The sequence below is a fragment of the Canis aureus genome, chromosome 14 (assembly GCF_053574225.1).
Source record: "Canis aureus isolate CA01 chromosome 14, VMU_Caureus_v.1.0, whole genome shotgun sequence".
NCBI lineage: Eukaryota > Metazoa > Chordata > Mammalia > Carnivora > Canidae > Canis > Canis aureus.
Window position 1 is genome coordinate 18283016 of NC_135624.1, and position 20209 is coordinate 18303224.

Here is a 20209-nt window from a genome sequence, read left to right on the forward strand (position 1 = left end):
ATGAAAAGACTTCTCCCAACCAAATAGAAGGATTGAGATAATTTTCCATGATAAGAGATGAAAGACACCTCTGAATACCCATTTGGATAAAACAGCTATGGAGTGCGTCCACATCTCTCCCGCTGAATCTAGCAGGCCACCCCTTTGGTAGTGGAAGCTTGATTTTAACATGCGTGTAAGAATTCACATTTCATTACTGATAGCTTTTCCTGTACAAAGAGGTAACAGTACAAAGCACAAACCTGTACATCATAGGTCCCATTTAGTAAAACAGGCCTTGAAGAATTGATGTCCTGCAGTACACCAGAAAGCACGGAACGGTTGACCTTCTGGAAGTCTTTGGAATGGCTGAACTGCACCATGTTATGAAGGGCCAAGATTTTGCTGTCCAGCTCAGCATCCTGCCTGGTGCGGTTATGCAGTCCTAAATGATACTTTCGGAAGTGCTTAATCAGATCTGTGGGGTCATTGCCATAGTAACCATATCCACAGATATTGCATTTAAAGTCCTGAAGCTCTGGAGACAGAGGTGCCGGGTCTGGGTTGTCATTTACCAGTAAGTCAGTTTTGGATTTATTCAGTCTTACACCCCCATCTGAAGGCACTTGTGGGTTTTTTGAGGCCACTGAAACTGGGCTTGAGCCTTGACAATTGGCTGGACCACTCTGCGCTTGCCCTGTTTCCTCGGTAGCCTTTGGTGACATCTTATGATCTTCCTTTGTCTCCAATGAGTCCCCTGATGGGGTGCAGGCCATATCTTGAGGGTCATCTGCCTCTGCTCTTTGAGGAGACTTCAAGGGCTCACAGACTCCCCCAGCAGCTGGAGATGAGAAAGCCAACATATTTCTATCTGTCACCTCATCATGCGGATGCGAGGGAAGGTTTCCTCCTTTACTGGGGCTTTCATAATTGAAGCCAGCCTTCTCGCTCAGGACTGAGCTTTTTAAGCCCTTCTTGCTGCTAGAGGATGGATCTTGGCCATGCAAGCTATGTTCCTCCTTATTATTCAGTTCTGCAGCATCACTCTGATCCGTATTTTCTGACATCTGATCTGCAGAAAATTCTTTGTTCTTTCCAGATACCTTGCTTTCTGTACCTATAGGCTCCAGGGTCTGGCCCTCGCCTTCGCTAGCAACGTTTCTCAGAGGGGGGTTCTTTTTCCGGACCATATCTGTAAAAATGCAAGGAAAGGACATACGAGGTTATCTGAAAGCTGCAGATATGTGATCTAATCTAGAGCATTTTACTTAGTCTATCTGAGGCTTTTTAAGGTGCATATAAATAAAACTTCCTCTAGGAAAAAAAAAGTTTTAAAAATAGCAAAAAACTGAGCCTTAAGCAAATATTTACACTTAGAATTATTTTTGTCATAGAGAGGCTCATTTACTCTTTTTAAATGGTTTTATGAATACCAAAATATTAATTCTTATTAGCTTTACCTTTCCCATTATTCTTGTTTGCCAATTATATTTTTTGCTTATTTTCTTCAGTTTTAGTTGAAGATATATAGATATATGCTTATTTATAAACCTTATATAATATGTGTAATATGCACACATAATGCATTTATAAGATACATATACATGTTTATGTTTACAGAATATATATTACATGTTTATTTATATGTTATGGATACATGTATATAAACAACATAAATTGGAACTCAATATTGTTACACACCGTGCAACCAAGATATAAATATAGTTTCAACCAAAATATCCTCATAGTCAAAAGACAGAAACAGCATATTATAAACAACATGAAAACTGCCCTATTACTTTCAGGAATGGAGGATAACAAATGTTTCATCTCTGTCCTACCGATAAATTTCTTTAAGCCCCATTTAGAGAGTTAACCTGAAAGTCAGGAAGAAGACCTAGTATACATCAGAGTGACCAGGCTGGGTTTTACTGGGACCCTACCCTAGCATGATGGGGAACCTAACAAAGTCCTGGGTTTTTATGCACAGCCAGGTGGAGACAGTATTAATTCCACCAGTGGGAGCACCTGGGGAGGTGACTGAAGTAAAATATTAAGTTGAACCATATGACATTGTCATTTTGTAGCTCAGAATGGCAAAATATTAGCTTCCCATGGTTCACCTTCACATACTAGCTCAACTATGCCCTACAAGTTGGTAGCATCAATGCTTATGGTCAAAACAAGAGCACTGTGGCAAATTCCTCTACTGGAGTCTAATGAATCAGAACTTTAGTACAAGGAGGTAAGAAACAATTTGTGCTGTGTCAATCTTAAAAAAGGCAGTAACAAAGGCTAGATGGAGAAGTAAGGTTCATGGCTCCTGTTCCTTAATCCCCCAGCTGAAAACTACAAGTGCTGTGTGCATTGTCACCCCAAACATTACTTAGTAAAATCCACCTAACTAACAAGACAGGGCTTTTTACTTGCCAACTCTGCCACGAGGGCAGATTTAACAGTTACACCACCATGATCCAAAGTGTACTGAGAGAATCCAAACGAATAACATTTTTTAGTTGTTTTTATCTATAATTTCTCACAAGTGCTAAAGAGCCACACTGGCTTTGGAGATATAGTTGTACCTTCATTTCTGAGGAGCTGGTCAGGCAACAATTTTTATCATATACATCCCTGAACCAAGAGAATGCCCTAGTTGAGTATTAAAGAGTTGTTTCCAAGGTAAAAATTCACTTTACTAAATAATGTCAAAAAACAGAACTGTGCTTAAGAAAGTATGCTCTTCTTTTTTATACAACAGTAACACGAGTCATCAAATATACGTAGAACATGTCTATGCTCCTCTTGGAACCACACAAAAACAACAAAAGCACTTCTAGAATGAAAGACTGCACTTTCAAGTACAAGGGATGGTCACAAGGTAAGGTATACCTGCATGATCAAGGCAGGGAGTGGGGAGGGAACGTGGTCTGCACCTTGGTGTCATTACCATTAGATCCCCAAATAAACTAAGCTAGGTAACCATTGTTAAAAAAGAAAAAAAAAATGGAACACTGATTAGCTTCTTTATTTTTTAATGTTTGCATTTTAATGTCTCATGTGTTGATGTTGACATTTTAGGAGACATCTAGCCCTTTCTCAGAAGTGACCGAACATGGCAACTTTTACCTACACACAGAAGAGTGGGGGGGGCAATGTTACTGGTAGTCAGTGAAAGAAAAATTAAAAACAGAAGAAAAAATAATAAAAGGGAAGTTTAAGAAATCAGTTACCATTTAAAATACAAGAGCTCAGGTAAAAAAATAAGCGATTCTGAACTTGGCCTACATTCTCATTAATAGAATATCAGCCATTACTACACATAAAAATGTGATGATTTTGCTACAGCACCTATTGCCTTTCCCTCCAGAATTTCCTATGTGTTTGTTTTTTCCATTGCACAGAAAATCTTTAGTAACCATTGCAATTTAATCTTTTCTTGGACAAATACTGAATGGAATGACCATATCATGTGTATTTTAACATTTTCTCCTCAATGTAAACAAACCCTAACAATAGTACACCAAAATGAAACAATTAAGGTTACACAGAAAAAGACAAAAATCTATATGAAAGGCAGGATTCATAAAGAGATGAAAATGAAATCATCCAAGTCATTGAGATGATCCTTCCATTAAAGTGAAAAGGGTTTATGCCCATCTATTAATGTCAAGGTGATTAGAAAAATGGCAACATTTTACATAGCAAGGAACCAAAATAAAATACTTAGAAGTGAGTAGATATAAGTATGTGAAATATTGAAAAACGTAACTTATTTTTCAGAACAGAAATAATTAGACCTTGCTGAATTATTGTTAACATGCAGAAAAGTAATAGGTCAGAGTTTAAGAAGTACTGAACCAGCAACTAAAGCAACTAAGAGAAAATCTGATTTAATTGAATTATCATCCTTTCAAATCTGAGTTCCTTCTTCCACCAAGAAAGACCTTTAGAACCCATATGACTCACTGACTTCTTATACTGAAGAGCCCTTAAAAATATACATCGCAAAGAATGTCAAACTGCTGAAACTTCAAAGAAGTATCAGAAAGGTCATTTGTGTTTTCTTTTTTGTTGTGGGTGGAAGGGGCATGTTCTTTTTAGTTTCTTAAAAAAAAAATCACGGTTAATTTAGTTGACTATACTTTGAAGTAGTTATAGAAAAATAATTTTTTACTGGAATTATATCACCATAATTTTTCAGAATGACATATTATGTAAATATAAGCACATTTGCAATACTTCTAAGTGGAAGAAACTCCCCTAACAAGTCATAAGTTAGATATCGTAAGACTATAGCCACCCTCAAGTTATTATCTTTAAGACAAATAACAGATTGCACGTAGTTTTACTGTGTGCCAAGAACTTTTCCAGTTAACATTTTCACTTGAAAAAATAGATCACATACTTGTAAAATCATACCCAGCATTGACTTCATAAGGCATGTGGCTTTAGAGTGCTTTTTACAATTATTAATTCTATTAGTCAACTAGCAGGAGGCTAATGCAATTGTCTTAGAAGACGCTCGGAAGACACAGAAGACATTTTGAGAGCTGATCTGTACATCTGCAAAACAAAACAAAAAAATTTTCCTTCCTAAATGATGTAAATATGCTTTAACGTATCACACCTAAAATACATTAATATGCTAGCGCCACAGGCTGCTTGAAAGATACCTAATAAATGCATGAGCAAACCTTGAGCAAGATTTTCCCTCCCCTGGGTTTTAATAAAGCAGCAGGAAAAGGAGGTACATGATATAAAAGATTACAGAAGTCATTTTCACAACAGACTGTAAGGTATGATTTAACCTCTAAAACTCCCAAACCCTAAGGATCAGAATACTTACCTACATTGGGGTGGGTATAGATCTTAATTAGTAAACATGGAAGGGACATGCTTCTGAAAAAGATACAAGGTGTACCCACTGATATTCTAGAATCACAGCTGAAGACAAGAAGTGGTACCCATTGCAAATCTCTTGCAAACTCAGTAGCAGTGTATACCATGTGGATCAGAAAGGAACTACTGCAATGCCATCAAGAACTGGGATCTTACATAAGCCTTCCCAACAATTACAGAAACATCACGCACTATCTTTTTAGCTAGTTTTACTAATCTTCTATTTTCACTCTTGATAAGTAAGTTCATAAAATCATGATTGAACCAGCTTTAAACCATCATTATACCATCATCTTCATTATCTGAATGAAATTATCAAGGCAGGAGCACCTGGTTGGCTCAGTTGGTTAAGCATCCGCCTTCAGCTCAGGTCATGATCCTGGACCCTGGGAATGAGCCCTGCCTCTGGCTCCCTGCTCAGCGGGGAGTCTGCTTCTCTCTCTTCCTCTGCCCCTCCCCCTACTTGTACAATCGCTCACATGCTCTCTCTCTCTCTCTCACTCTTGCTCTTTCTCTCTCAAATAAGTAAATAAAATCATTTTTTAAAAATTATCGAGGTATATATTGCATTAATGGTCATAAAATAATTAGGCAGGTAGATAATCACATCAAGGAGTGTTTTGGCAACTCTATTTTTTTTAAGATTTTATTTATTTATTCATGATAGACACACACAAATGGAGAGAGAGAGAGAGGAGAGGCAGAGACACAGGCAGAGGGAGAAGCAGGCTCCATGCAGGGAGCCTGATGTGGGACTCAATCCCAGGACTCCAGGATCACGCCCTGGGCCAAAGGCAGGCACTAAACTGCTGAGCCACCCAGGGACCCCAGCAAGTCTATTTTAAAACGTCTTCATTCAACTTTATAATAGCAATATCCCTCATACTGACTGTCCAAAAAAGTTCAAAATGCTAGTGTAAAGTAGGTCCATTATAAACAACCGTTTGGATAATGAGGCTAAAAGTGAAGTGGATAAGGAGGAATTGAAGAATCTAAATGAGAATCTAAATAAGACTCAAAATTGCTAACTTTAGTCCTCTATTTAATTGTAAGATTTTTTAAAAAATGACAAGGGGGAAAAGAGGGTGGGTGAGGTGGAGATGGTGAGCATTCATTCCCATGTTTACATCATTCCCCACCTATAAAAATAAATGAATGCTCCTCTAATAGTAGACATAACGTGAATACATATTATATGCCAAGATACTTAAGCAGGCTAGAACATGCTTAGCTTCCTAAAAATGCACTATTTGTATTTATTTCCATTACTGAGTGGTAAAATGTTCCATTTGCAAAAATCCAAATTTCTAAATTATTTCCTCCTACATTAAAACAAATCTAACAGCTTTTTTGTATTTATGAGTAAAAAAAGTTTATTATAAGAAACAGTAGGATACTATATTGTTTCTACATTATAATATCAGACAGTGGAAATAATCAGCATTAGAGCTCATGTTCTCAGCAAAAGGAATCTGAGTTTTCTATTAATGCCATTAGCCATTAATGATTTAGTTTTATTTCATATGTATAAGTATATACACATACATGTACACAAATACATTTATGAAATACTTGCTCCAAATAGCCTTGCAATAGGTAATCATATGAACTATTCAACCAAAGAAATCAACTAGCTCAGTAATTTAAAAAAGAAAGTGGAGATCAAACATCCATCCAGTGCAGATTAAAACAAGAATTTATTTCCTTTAGATGAGAAACTCCTTGAAGACAAGACGTATAAATTCCTACGTTCTTTGTAACATTTTGACTCTAAACAAAAGAAGAATGGTACAGCAATCACATGTCCAGTTTCTGAACCTGATTCATATCAGTGGCTGATGTAATCAAAGGGGTAAGCACCTTCATTTCTCTGAGCCTCTATTCTCATTTGTGTGAGAGAATTACAATAAATGATTTCTACATTTCCTCACACCTCGAAGATTCTATAATGGTTCTGGTTATTGGCTTAGGCATTATAGTCTAACCTTAGAAAACTTTTATCCAATTTCCCTAAAAAACTGTAAAATATGAAACCATCAATAAATAAGGAAGGCATAAATACCACTGAGGTTTATTATTCACTAAGCTATTCATTTCCTCCAACATTTATTCATTAAGTATATACCCTGCATAAGTACGTGCCAAACACCTAGAAAGATAACTGTAATTTTACCATTAGTCATTCATTTCAGAGAGAAGAAAGGTATCTTTAAAAAGCAAAGAAAAAAAAAGCAAAGAAAAATATTATAAGGAACCTCTCTTTCTCAAAAAATTTAAAGCCTTTTAATATTTTTCCAAATACCATTTCAACTGAGTTCACTTCCAATTAATTCTTTCGATACATAGATGATAGATAGAACCTCAACAAGACTAAAAAGTTAGGGGAACGAGGCTGTATAATTTAACCTCGGTCTCAAATCCTGCTGAGTATGATTTTTATTATAAGTAGCAGTTCTTGTCATCATAATATATAATACCAGATGACATTTTCTTATTGTTTTTCCAGATAATAAAACTTTCAAATGTTTGAAATCAAAGCTTAACACAAAAGAAAAGACAGGGTAGTCTTCTCCTTAATATATGCTTCTCCCATGCTTGTTTCTATCAACAACCTAGGAGTACTGAGTTATTAATTACACATTTCATGTAGCTTTTATTTAAAAAATTAAAAAGAAAAAAATAGCAAATTGTTTCTTTTGATCAAAAGTCCTCCACAAAGAATTTAAAGAATTATGCAAGTGATAGCAAAATAAAAGGAAGGTCAAGTTTGGGGCCTATAGCAAACTAGATAGCTTCCATATGAACAACATATAAAGTTCAGTTTTAAAGAACATATGTGTTTGCTCATTGGTTTAAAAAAAAATCTTGAATCCTGTCTACTCCATATATACAGATCAAAATCAGATTGCTTAAGTGAACTATAAAATGCAAGAGAACATTGTTTATCCAAATCATAAACCCAAGAATTGCTGAAGGAGTTTAAATGTTTTCTGTTTCTTCAGATTCCAGGGCAATACTTCAATGGTAGATCGCTTTTTTTGTAAACTGCTTCAAACTTCATAAACCCAATGTCAGATCCTGTTCTTTGCTATCCGTGTCTATTTAACTTGCTCTCTCTGAATTGATTGTTCCTGAATCTTTAAAGGTATTTTTGGATATCTTAAATCCTGCTGAGATTTAAATGTCATCACCTTCAAACAACTCCCATCAACTAAATCTCTTATTAATTCACATCAAATTAATCCAAAATGATCACTTCTATTAACATATGCTTCAGAGCACAAAGCCCATTAATAGTCATCTGGACACTAGAACTAACCCAAGACTCTGAGATAAAATGCACATTATTTAGATATCCTCTTTCAAAGAGTTTTGATGTTGGCCCAAACACATTTTATTAGGCTTTTATTTCATTGAGCTATGCTCTCTATTTTTCAAATATCTCATTTCAAATGTACTAGTCTAGGTAAAAAGAGATAGCCTGGTAAGTAAGTAATAATGTCAGATTTGCCAAAATGAGTCTCCATATATCTATATACATCTTAGAGAAAGAATTTCATTAAGCACTTTACTTTTAAAAGAAAATGACACAATCTTTTTTTTTCTTTTTTTTTTTTTGCCTTTAAAAACTTTATGTTAAAAAAAAAAAAACTTTATGTTAGCAGTGAAATTGAAACTATAGAAGGGGCACCTGGTGGATTAGTTGGTTAAGCATTTGACTCTCCATCAGCTCAGGTTGTGATCTTAGGGGCCTGAGATGGAAACCAGTATCGGGCTCCCCACTCAGTGGGGAGTCTGCTTGAGATTCTCTCTCTCCTTCTCTATCCTCTCTGCCCTTGCCACTCCCTCTCTCTCTGAAAAGTAAATAAATAAATCTTTAAAAAAAAAGAAACTGTAGAATATATGTGGAAAAAATGAAGCATGTGCCTATTTCACCAAATAGGGCAACAAAAATAAAGCAAGTATACATCATGAGTTATCAAAAGGCAAGGGGAATTGATTATTTTTGCTTTCATAACAGGTGAGAGGCAAATGTATTAAAAACTCTGCTTTGAATAAAATCACAATTTCACTAAGCAAATTAAGAAATGTTATCATTCATTTCCTCACACATATGTCGTATTTCCTTTTGTTTTCTTTCCTCTCAAAGGGAAAAAAAAATTAAAATAATGTGCCATGACAACTGTTGGTTTAAACAGGCCAATATGACTTTGCATGTGTGCATGGGACAAGCGTAACTTCACCCTTCTTTGCTAAACTTAGAATATTTCACCTGGTTCATAGGCAAAGAGCCAAATATAGCACGAAAGTTCACAAAGAATAGCTCATGGAAAAGAATGAATACATCTATTTATCTTGATGGTTATGATATGAATTGACATTTTATTTGTATGTAAATTAGATTTTCACTGATAACAAAAATGAGTGTCAAGATTTGTAGGAATACCTTTGATTTTCTTTCCAGCATTTGCCAGAAAAACATCTTTGTATATTAGAGGCAGTTTATTTTTTAATATATTGATGTTGCTTTGTTTGTTTTCCACTGTTATTTAATAAAAAAGAAAATCTCAATTATTAACTCAATCCAGCAATAGAACTGGCTAATATCTGTCTCAGTTCTCCCGTAAGAAATCTGTGTCAATCACTGCCAATCCATTTGGTAAATTGGCATGCATATACAGTATAGTCAATTTAATAAATGCATATCATGAAGATTCAGTAAGAACGCTCATTGTCTTCACACCATTGGTCAGCTGAGTTTATTAGGCAAAGTTTATGTTAATTTTTTTACGAGTTGCCATTAATCAAAGATTAAGACAAAATCTTGTGAAGGCATAGTGAGAGCTTATATTAATAATGTGTGTGTATATACATGTAGAGAGAGTAAACATATACATGTGTGCTAAACATAAATTTAACACAATGTAATATTCAATATATATGTAATATACAACACATGTGTGTTATATGTGTTAAATAGCCCAAGTGAAGGGAAGTAAGTTAGCACCATCAGTTAGCACCATCGTATATGCAACAGTTCTTGTTCATGAAACCAGAAACTTGCAAGCCACTCTGCTCATCTCCAAGTTACCACAGGAAACAGCTTAAAAGGCCTTACCCATCTGAGGACTAGTAGTCCAAAGTGCAGGCAGAGATGGCCAATTGGTAAGTAAGGCACAGGTATCATGAGGAATCAGCAAATGTACATAAGCCATGAAAGGGAATTAGGAGTACATTCAGAGGACAACTGTATATATAAGTTCCAAGAGGTCAGGAATCTTTGTTCTATATACATATTTTTAAAATTCCATTTAAATTAGTAAACAGTACTGATGGACATCTTGCACAATGTGTAATAAATACATACTAATGACATTAAATGTGGTGCAATACCAACCTGGTCAGTGCTGACTGCTTCACGTAACCAATTCAGCATCATTTTTCCCTTCTGATAAAAATACATTATCACACACAAGTTGGAATCAATTTTCTCTTTTGTTAAGTATAGTGAATGTTTCCACAGAAAGCTGATTTTTTAAAAATTCTACACATGAAAGCAACTTCTAATAGAATAGGTTAAACTACTTTTTCCTGGCTCCTAGAATGAGAAAAGTTTTCTGTTTAAAAAAAAGAGGAAGTACACACAGAATCCCTCTATAATTTGAGTAGACCTAGAAACCTTCTGTTATAAGATCTTCTTTCTGAATAAACCATTATTTCAGGGCATTCTACCTATGCTCACTCCAAGTATAATTAGACTCTGTCTGGGATTTTATCATGGTCACTGTTTAAGCATTGATAAGAAATTCAAGAATTTTCTCCACGTTCTTCCCATGCTTTTAGTTTCAAAAAAAGAAATGTAAGGAGGTTCCTTGGTCAAATTAAGTTTAGTAGAAACTGTATACTTTATATACCCTCTTCAGAGACCCACACTGTGCATTAGCAATTACAGCTCTGAAAAGTCCTAGGGGTTGTGGAGTGGTGGTATCTGTTCAATCTGGATTGGAATTTCCCAATTTCATTTGGCTTTATGTCACATAATGCCATTTACCAACAAAACTAATAATGCTGTGTGGCACACAGTGGGAGATGCTGCTCTAGACAGTAATTTTCAAAGAAGAAAATTATTGATTTCAAGACATATATAATATTTTTTAAACAAAACAGTATTTCTTCATTAACTTGGCAAGAAAACTAAGATGCTTTGATCTGAAGTGGATCATTTTGAAGGGTTTGTTTTTGTTTCTGGTTTTGTTGTTTTGTTTCTCCCCAGCATGGCTAACAGCATTAAAAGAAGATCAGGATCCATTATCATGAAAGATTTAGAATCAGTATTTTAAAAGATTGTGTAATGGCAGAGGATTACAGACAGCCGTGATAGAACATTGAGTGAAAAAGGCAGAAGATAAACATCTATGTACAGTATGATCTCAGATGTCCAAATTATACATGCATCAACACAGATGAGTATAAGCCCAATGTTATCTCTAAGCTTAATAGTTTATACAGATATCACTGCATAAAGAAGTCCTAATTTTTTGAGGTGTTATTTCTAATGTTCCCTAAAGGTGACCCATTTAACACACCACCACCCTGTATACTAGATTTGTCATTCATTTATAATAACTTCAATTTTATCTGAACCAAATTTGGTCAGGAGCCAAAATACGGCAAAGAGTTTAGTGAACTATGGCATGCAGAAAGAGGTTAGAAAGAGACCCAGGATTGCACTGACGGACCTAAAGTTCATATAGTTACAATCAGTAGTTCTCAATGGCCTACAGATACCGGAGAGAGTATGTCTGGCCCACATCCCCCTCTCCGGTTCTTAAAAAATCCCCAATCCTCCCAACTCAGTTCAATCTCCACCTGCAGAGTCATGTGTACCCATAATAAAAGAGAGAAAGCCAATACCCGGGCCACAGTCAGTAAACATGTGTCCAGAGTGGACCCACTCCATGACTGCATCCTTTTACAGTATCCTTAATGTCAGTCTGGCTCATGGTTCTAGGTGGTGTAGAAGAAGAGAAATTAAGTATACAGAGCTTCCCTATGTCATTCTTATAAATCCCAGGCTCTAGCTTTATGGGCTTTAGGATTTTGTTTTATTTTTAACTGTATCTCCCACCGCTAAATATTAAAACAAAAGGTTAAAAATACATTTTAAAATAAAACCAGACGAGGTAGATGCCGAAGTAAACCTGAAATAGAGAATTAATTACAAGTTAATTTTAAATCCACAGCCAACATGGTGGTGAGGTCACAGTGAGGTCTCAGTCTGAGCGGATATCCAGGTTACACCTGGGCCGCACACCTCCTACATTACAGACATTAAGAGAGAAAGAATAGTGATTGTATATATGTGGGGGGCTGTAGAATTCGTTAAGGCAAAAATTAACTCACTCATTAAACATTTTGTATAGGTAATCTACTCAATCTTCAAATTCAATATAAACTCAAGAATCCATCTAAACACACATACTAACATCTTTAGAAAAGATTTTCACCACCTGCACCCCAATTAGTAATTTCTTTACTCTGTCAATCTTGTTGTGGACATCTGTCATAACAGAATAAGGGAAAGAAATATATATATAATTCCAGATTCAGGTGTTTTACAAATAGCTCCCTCAAAATCTAATTGAATGTTGAAAGAAATCAAAGTCAGAACTAGATCTTTTTTTAAGGCTCACAATCGTGATGCTGGTGTATACTATAGCTTGAATTTTTAGTAAATAACAAAAATGTATTATGTTATTGTTACTAAGAACCAGGTGCTGTGCCAAGAGTATATTTCTTCATTTGATTTTCATTTTTATTAATAATTCTTTAAGTAAGTTACTATTGTTTTCACATTTTACAGATGACTTAGGAAAGTCAAATCATTTGCTTAGGTCATAGGCCTAGCATATGAAGAGCTGGGTCTGAAAAAGTCAAAAGTCTTGCTAAGCCACTTGCTTTCCTATTACATTTCTCATAAACCCTTTAGTGTTTTTATGTCACTTTTATATCCATTAAGCAATGCACCTATGGATATAAAAGTGACAGTCCTTAAGAAACTTACTAGAGAATACAATCTGAAAGACACCATTTTATAAAGACCATCAAATGTACTTGACTGGTTCTACGGTTGTGTCAAATGAATATACAATCTTCCCAGCAATCTCATGGACTACTAGGTTATCCTAACTTCTGGATTTGCTTAATAACACCTAGTACATCACCAAAGGTAATAAATGATGCAAGTCTCCAAATGGATTTACTTCTACAAAGCCCTATACAATTCCTCCAAGCAAAAGGGAGTCTTTCCACTACCATTCATGGCAATTTATGTATATCTCCTTTTAAGGTACATGTCACATTATGCTTAACTATATGTTTATGATTCAGCTACCCCATTACACTATGAAGTCCTCCAGACCAGAAAATATCTTTATTAATATTGTTAAATTAACAGTAATATTAACAATATTAATATAATATATCCATTCATATATGTGATTATTTTCATCAAAATATTGATATATAATTCATATACTTAAACATCTCTATGTTATCAAAAAATTCTCAACCTTTTCCCAAGTGCAAAACATCTAAACCTAGGACACATTTCCATCATTAATAGGGGCGCAGTATGATAATGATCACTGGAGGGAGATAAAATAGCATATTGGCACAGGGGACATAGGAGTTTTTAAAAACTCAAGTGAAACTAATATGGCCCTCCCCACTGAGACTAGCCTACTATAGAGTAAGCACTCACAAAAGCTCTTATGGGTAGATGTGATATTAGCACCCTTGGAAATTTCTGTGTATTGCTTATCTCATGAAGGAAGGCCAGAATCTCTTGACATTAAATAGGCTTGTGAGAATAAAAGGTAGAATAATGCTAAAGTGTATCATCAACATAATTAATAACCAACTAAATCAAGACATTTAAGGACTCATGGCATTAATTTTGTCTTATTTAGGCTAAAAAAGAACCAGTTATCACAGCTCTGGATCCATGGTCATAGAGCAATAAATATATAAGTAGTGAGAAGAATTAAATTTATTTTTTAGGGCAGCCCGGGTGGCTCAGCGGTTTAGCGCCACCTTCGGCCCAGGGCGTGATCCTGGAGACCCAGGTCCCACGTCGGGCTCCCTGCATGGAGCCTGCTTCTCCCTCTGCCTATGTGTCTGCCTCTCTCTCTCTCTATCTCTCTCTGTATCTCATGAATAAATAAATGAAATCTTTTTATTTTTTATTTTTATTTTTTTTTTATGAAATCTTTTTAAAAAAAATTTATTTTTTAAAACTGTGACTCACAATTATTGCTGATTTGATTTGGGTTTTATACATGTCCACATAACCTTATGTACTATTTGAGGACTGAACTACAGTTAGAAGAAAGTTCACTAAAAAACACACATGCACAAACACACACACAAACTTTATGTAGCAATAATTCCATAATGACGTTTCTGTAATCAGTAAAATGAATTTTTATAACTTTATAAACATTCATGATTATTTATGTTCTGTACATGAATGTCACATGGTATTTAATACATTTATTAACTATATTATAACACAGGTATCCTCTGCTTTCCAAAAGTTTGCATTGCACCACTTTGTTTTTAAGAAGGATCTACATTAGTATTTTTTTCCTAACCAAAAAAAAAAATCAGAAGAGTTTTGGCTTTCACAAAAAAAAAAAAAAAAAAAAAAAAAAAAGCTATTACTGTAATAGTACAGGTCTTTTCTAAAAGTGAAGTAGCATAAATGCAAACTTTGAAAATATACCATTTCAGCTTACAAAAATTTTCATAGAAATCATCCATTTTCAGATACTGGGGAAAACCTGTATGTACTATAATTACATGCATTTATAGACATAAATGTGATTTATAAAATTTTTCATCATGCATTCTCTAACATTTCCAGATTCAAAATATTCTGTACTAATAGTATAATACATAAAAAAATAAATAAAAGTTTGTCTTTTAAAGGAATAGACTAGGACATAAAAGAATACAGAAAAGTCTCAAACATTTGGATCGGACTCCTAGCAACTTAAAGCATCTGACATAAAACCAGAGGTTCAATTTAAAAGTTCAATTCAGGGGGACATTTGGGTGGCTCAGTCTTAGGTTAAGCATCCGACTCTTGATCTCAGCTCAGGAGTAATATCTCAAGGTCGTGAGTTCAGGCCCTGAGCTGGGCTCCATGCATGGAGCCCCCTTAAAAAAATAAAAATAAAAGTTCAATTCCCAAGAATGCTCACAGCATCATCATTTGAACTGTCAAAACTGGAAACAACCCAAATGTACTTCAACAGAATAGATTAAACTTGTGGTATATGACCATATAATGGGATGCATGGTCATACAATAGAACCTTATACTGGGCAGCCCAGGTGGCTCAGGGGTTTAGCACCGCCTTCGGCCCAGGGAGTGATCCTGGAGACCCAGGATCGGGTCCCACATTGGGCTCCCTGCATGGAGCCTGCTTCTCCTTCTGCCTGTGTCTCTGCCTCTCTCTCTCTCTCTCTCTGTGTGTGTGTCTCATGAACAAATAACATCTTAAAAAAAAAAAAAGAACCTTATACTGTAATAAAAATAAATCACACACAACATGAATTTCACATACATGATGTTGAGTGTAAGACGTCAGACACAAGAGCATGGATTTTGTTGATGCACAGGCCGCTATACTTTAATTCATGTAAAGTTCAAAAACAAGGAAAAAGCCAATCTAAAGAGTCAGGATCAGTCAGAAGACTAATTAATTCCCGGGGGAAGGGAGAGACCAGAGACCAGGAAGGGGCACAAGGGTACTAACAAAGGGGGCTTGCAATTTCTATTTCTTGACATGGGTGAGAGTTACACGGAGCATTTATTTTGTAATAATTCACTGAACTATAGACTTACAATTGGGCACCTTCCGGCTAAAACGTGAGTGCATGTATGCATGTGTGTGTGGTTTTTCAGCAGAACAGCAGGTGCTCTGCAGGGACCACGTAGTCATATATTGAGAAGAAATCTCTCAGCTCTTCTAGCCTGATGGGCCAAAGCAATTCAATAGCGTGGAAGGCTGTCCTTGGTTACTCAGGCCGGGCTGCAGGGCACATAGATGTACTGAGGGAGGCAACAAGGTGGTAGAAGAATAAAAGAGTAATGAGAAGAATGTAAGTTCTGGACACGAGAAATCTAAAAGGGTAAAAGGTTCAGAAAGAGATCAGAGGCAAAGACAAGAGCAGCAAGCAACAGCCACTCCAGAAAGGAAGAAGGTGGGAGAGAGGAGAGCGCTGTCAACGGATTCTGGTGGTGGGGGTAGTGGTAGAAAAGGACAAAAGGCAAGGACGCAAATCTGTAGTTATTAACTGTATCATGACGATTCACTGTATCACGTGGACTACAATTTAAGCAAAGGGAGGAGAGAGCTCACTGAGCACCTGTTAGGTACATACAAGCCATTTGCTTTTTGGCTCACATAATTCCCTCTTTCCTCCTCACTGAAAGCCTGCAAGGAATTGATTAGCTTTATTTTACAAATGAGAAAACGTTTAAAACTGAAAAGAAGTTAAGGTAACCTGCTTACCTTAGAAGACTGAATGGAAGAGATGAAAAACAGCCCATAAAACCACACCATGGCTTTTTCCTAAATTCTGAGTAATTGTATGAGGCTGATTAAATGCTGTGTTTAAATGAAGTGTGGCTGATTCTACTTTTTTTTTTTTTTTTTTTTTGATTCTACTTTCATCTATGGTAGCTGTTCTCAAAATGTGTAACAAAGTACTCCACCTCACAAATCAAGTAACGATGGTTTTCTCACCTTACATAAACTTTTAAACTTTCTACCTGGTTAATATTTTAAGACTTTGGCTTCTACTATCACATGGCTTCTAAAAATGAATGAACAAGCAGCACACAAACGTCAACAGAGACACGTGAAAATATTATCTCTTAAACCTATTTCATTTAGTGTTTGTTTTGTAGGTACGAGCAGACATAAAATACAATTTTATCCTACAGAAATTGTCCCACGTTTGTTGGATAGAATAATTTAACACTATTTCACAGAGTCCCCTCCTCAAAGAGAACCACAAAGTCCAAGAATACGGTCACCTGAACAAGCTCAGGAACCTTTGGTGTAAACAGAGTAACAACTGGTTGGCTGGCCCCACATCTACTGATGCTCTATGTGTTCTGGACGTCAGAGCACCCAGGCTCTCTATACATTTAACTGCTGACTACGGTGAACAAGTATACGCATGGATGGGAAAAGGTGTTGGTGAAAGGAACAGCTCAATGCCCAGACAACAGGGACCCTGTGTGGTATTATTTAAAATTAACTGCTTCCATTATTCTTTTGAACTTTTTGTTTCACAACATTTCATAATAACAGTTTTACTTAGTTATTTCAAGGCCAGATTATTATTAGTGCAGAGTTCACGTAAACAAACAAAATTGGTATCCGGTAATATCACTATCATCTTCATACCTCCAAATGATGCCTTGTTTATTTAGACCACAAAGCAGGGTGCTATTCAGAAAATAAATTACTATCACTAAAATGACCTCATGAAAAAGTTAATATCTCACAGGAGTAACATACAGTACTTCTAATTTTGTTATAACATTAAGAAAGCCCCACTATGGTGTTGAAATAGAGCAAATTACACTAAGAGTGAGACACTATAGGGACACCTGAGTGGCTCAGCAGTTGAGCATCTGCCTTTGGCTCAGGTCCTGATCCCAGGGTCCTGGGATCGAGTTCCCCACTGGGAACTTCTGCTTCTCCCTCTGTCTAGGTCTCTGTCTCTCTCTGTGTCTCTCATGAATAAATAAAAAATAAAATCTTCTTAAAAAAAAGAGTGAGACATTATAGAAGTCTCTAAGAAAATTGTAGCCTATTAAGTGTTGACCATATTCTGGGGGTCGAGGGGGAATGCTTTAGGTGCCAAAATATGCTACTTTGACTTATGGAAATAAAAATGGAATCCTCCTTCACAAAATATCCATATGGTCCAAATGAGCTAAAATTCTAGGCAAACTCTGGAGGGTAATGTCCACAGTCCAGTGTATGCAGTGAAAAAAACTGCAAGAAATACTCTGCATCATGCTAACAAGTTAAACGATAGCACTATTCGAGAATATTTTCTGATGACCAAGAATACTACTTGAAAAAGAACCACTTCACTGTTTGATTCAGTAACTTGGGATAAAGTTACTGATGTCGACACGTCCCATAGTTTATCCTCCTGTGCACCCTTCACTTCATCCTCATGAAAAAATGGCAAATGATTACCGAAACAAGCTGCCATCAGGATTTTTTTTCAGAAATCAAAGTCAATTGTATCTGTTGGCATCAGTACCCCCTCAGAATTTAGCACTGAATTCTATTTTTCTGAATACCTATTATAAAACTGATCAAATGCTATGATACCAGACACTCACAATCAAGAATAAATTACAGTAGACCCTCTTATCCTCGGGGGATATGTTCCAAGACCCCCACTGGGTGCCTTAAACCTTTATATACTATGTTTTTTTCCTAAATAGATCTGTCTGTTGACCTATCTATACTTATGATAGAGTTCACTTATAAATTAGGCATAAGACATTAATGATAATAATAAAATAGAACAATTGTAACAATATGCTGTAATAAAAGTTCCATGAATGTGGTCACTGTCTCAAAATACCTTACGGTACTGTACTCACCCTTCTTGTGACAATGTGATAAAGATGCCTACATGATAAGAAGTGAGCAGAATGTCAAAGGCTTATTGAGGTGGCATTAAGCTACCACTGACCTCCTGACACTATGTCAGAGGAGGATCATCTACTTCTAGATCGCAGTTGCCACAGGTAACGAACCATGGAAAGCAAAACCACAGACAACAGAGGACCACTACAATTCACATTTATACATATTTTGTGGGCCTCAAGCGAAGTGCTGAGGATACACCTGAAGAAGGTAGCCACAAAGCCCTCCTTCAGTGAGTTTACAGTCTAGCCCAAGAAAAGAAAAACACAACACAGAGGCTGATTTAGATTTGGTGTAAGAAAGTGTTCTGGGTGAAAAATGACTATAAACTGAAAGGCAGCAGAAGCTGGCCAGATGAAGGGGGAGAACTGTGTAATTCAGTGATTCTGCAAGCGGAAGAGCTCATTTTCTCTCAAGAGACAATGTGGCTTCCTAACAGAACTGAAACACGTTCAGTGGTGTTAGCAATTTCAGTGGTGTTTGGTTAAAATCATCAACTGTCTGAAACAAGGAATTAAAGCATAAATTCTGTGGAAGATGCCTTATTTTCCTGAAAATACTACACAATTCATTCATCATATATGCTCACAAAATTTTACATAAACTCTCTATACAAATTTCATACAAACTACTGGATTATGGGTAAAATTTCTACATAGTTATGTAATGGGATAAGCCTTATTAAGATAAAAAATAATTTAATATCTAAACAATTATCTGGGTTTTTTTCTTAAAGATTTTATTTATTCATGAGAGACACAGAGAGAGAGGCAGAGACACAGGCAGAGGGAGAAGCAGGCTCCCTATGGGGAGCCCAATGTGGGACTCAATTCCGAGACTCAAGGATCACACCCTGAGCCGAAGGCAGACGCTCAACTGCTGAGCCACCCGGGCCTCCCAGTACTATAGTTTCTTATCATAAGCAATTACCTATAATCCTGGAAATATAAGGTTTATATTCTGAATTAACTGATGTTCATGTATATAAGTTAATATATTAATAGATATGTGCATATATATACTTTGTTTAAAACTGACCTCTTCCCAAAGCTTAATAAATAGCTATCAGGTAAAAGTTGACACATTTAATTCTCAGTAAAGTTTCTAATTACTACATCATGAGTATAGGATACTAATGGTTTAAAAAAGCACTCTTGTTCATCAAGCTGGAAAATAAAGTACCAAAGCAACATCAGGTGTCATATATACATCCTGCCTATAGGCAAGAGCATTTCATACCAAAATTTCTAGTCAATTCATTCATTCATTTCGTATGTATTTATTGAGCACCTAGTATGTTTAAAACAATGTGGCCAAATATCAAAAGGAGAAAAAACTTAAGAGAAAACTATTGCTTAAGAAACTAGCTCCTTCTGGCAAAGAAATGGGGCTTACAGTAAAGACCTCAGTAATAATACAGGATATAATAGGACTTTGCACCAAAATCGGCAAGGCAAACAATGAAGTCCCTTGAAGACAAATATTAAGTCCTAATATCTGCTATTATTTTTATGAGTATTGTTATTATGTCCACTATTTTTTCCCTCATAATACAATAACGTAATTTGGTCACTA

The 20209-nt window shown here is 35.9% G+C and overlaps 1 protein-coding gene across 10 annotated transcripts in view; it reads right to left on the reverse strand.

Annotated features, from left to right (window-relative positions):
- Nucleotides 1–20209, reverse strand: part of TRPS1 (transcriptional repressor GATA binding 1) — a 257131-nt gene that overhangs the window by 206371 nt on the left and 30551 nt on the right. For 5 of the 10 annotated variants that reach the window (XM_077847017.1, XM_077847019.1, XM_077847026.1 and 2 more), the window contains 2 exons: nt 4385–4542; nt 243–1171 (listed from right to left, as the gene is read on the reverse strand). In XM_077847017.1, coding sequence (XP_077703143.1) covers nt 243–1171; nt 4385–4421 — 966 coding nt within the window. In that variant the 5' untranslated portion in view covers nt 4422–4542. Of the gene's footprint in view, nt 1–242; nt 1172–4384; nt 4543–20209 lie in introns of those variants that run through there. The other 5 variants (XM_077847023.1, XM_077847024.1, XM_077847025.1 and 2 more) reach the window with 2 other exon arrangements.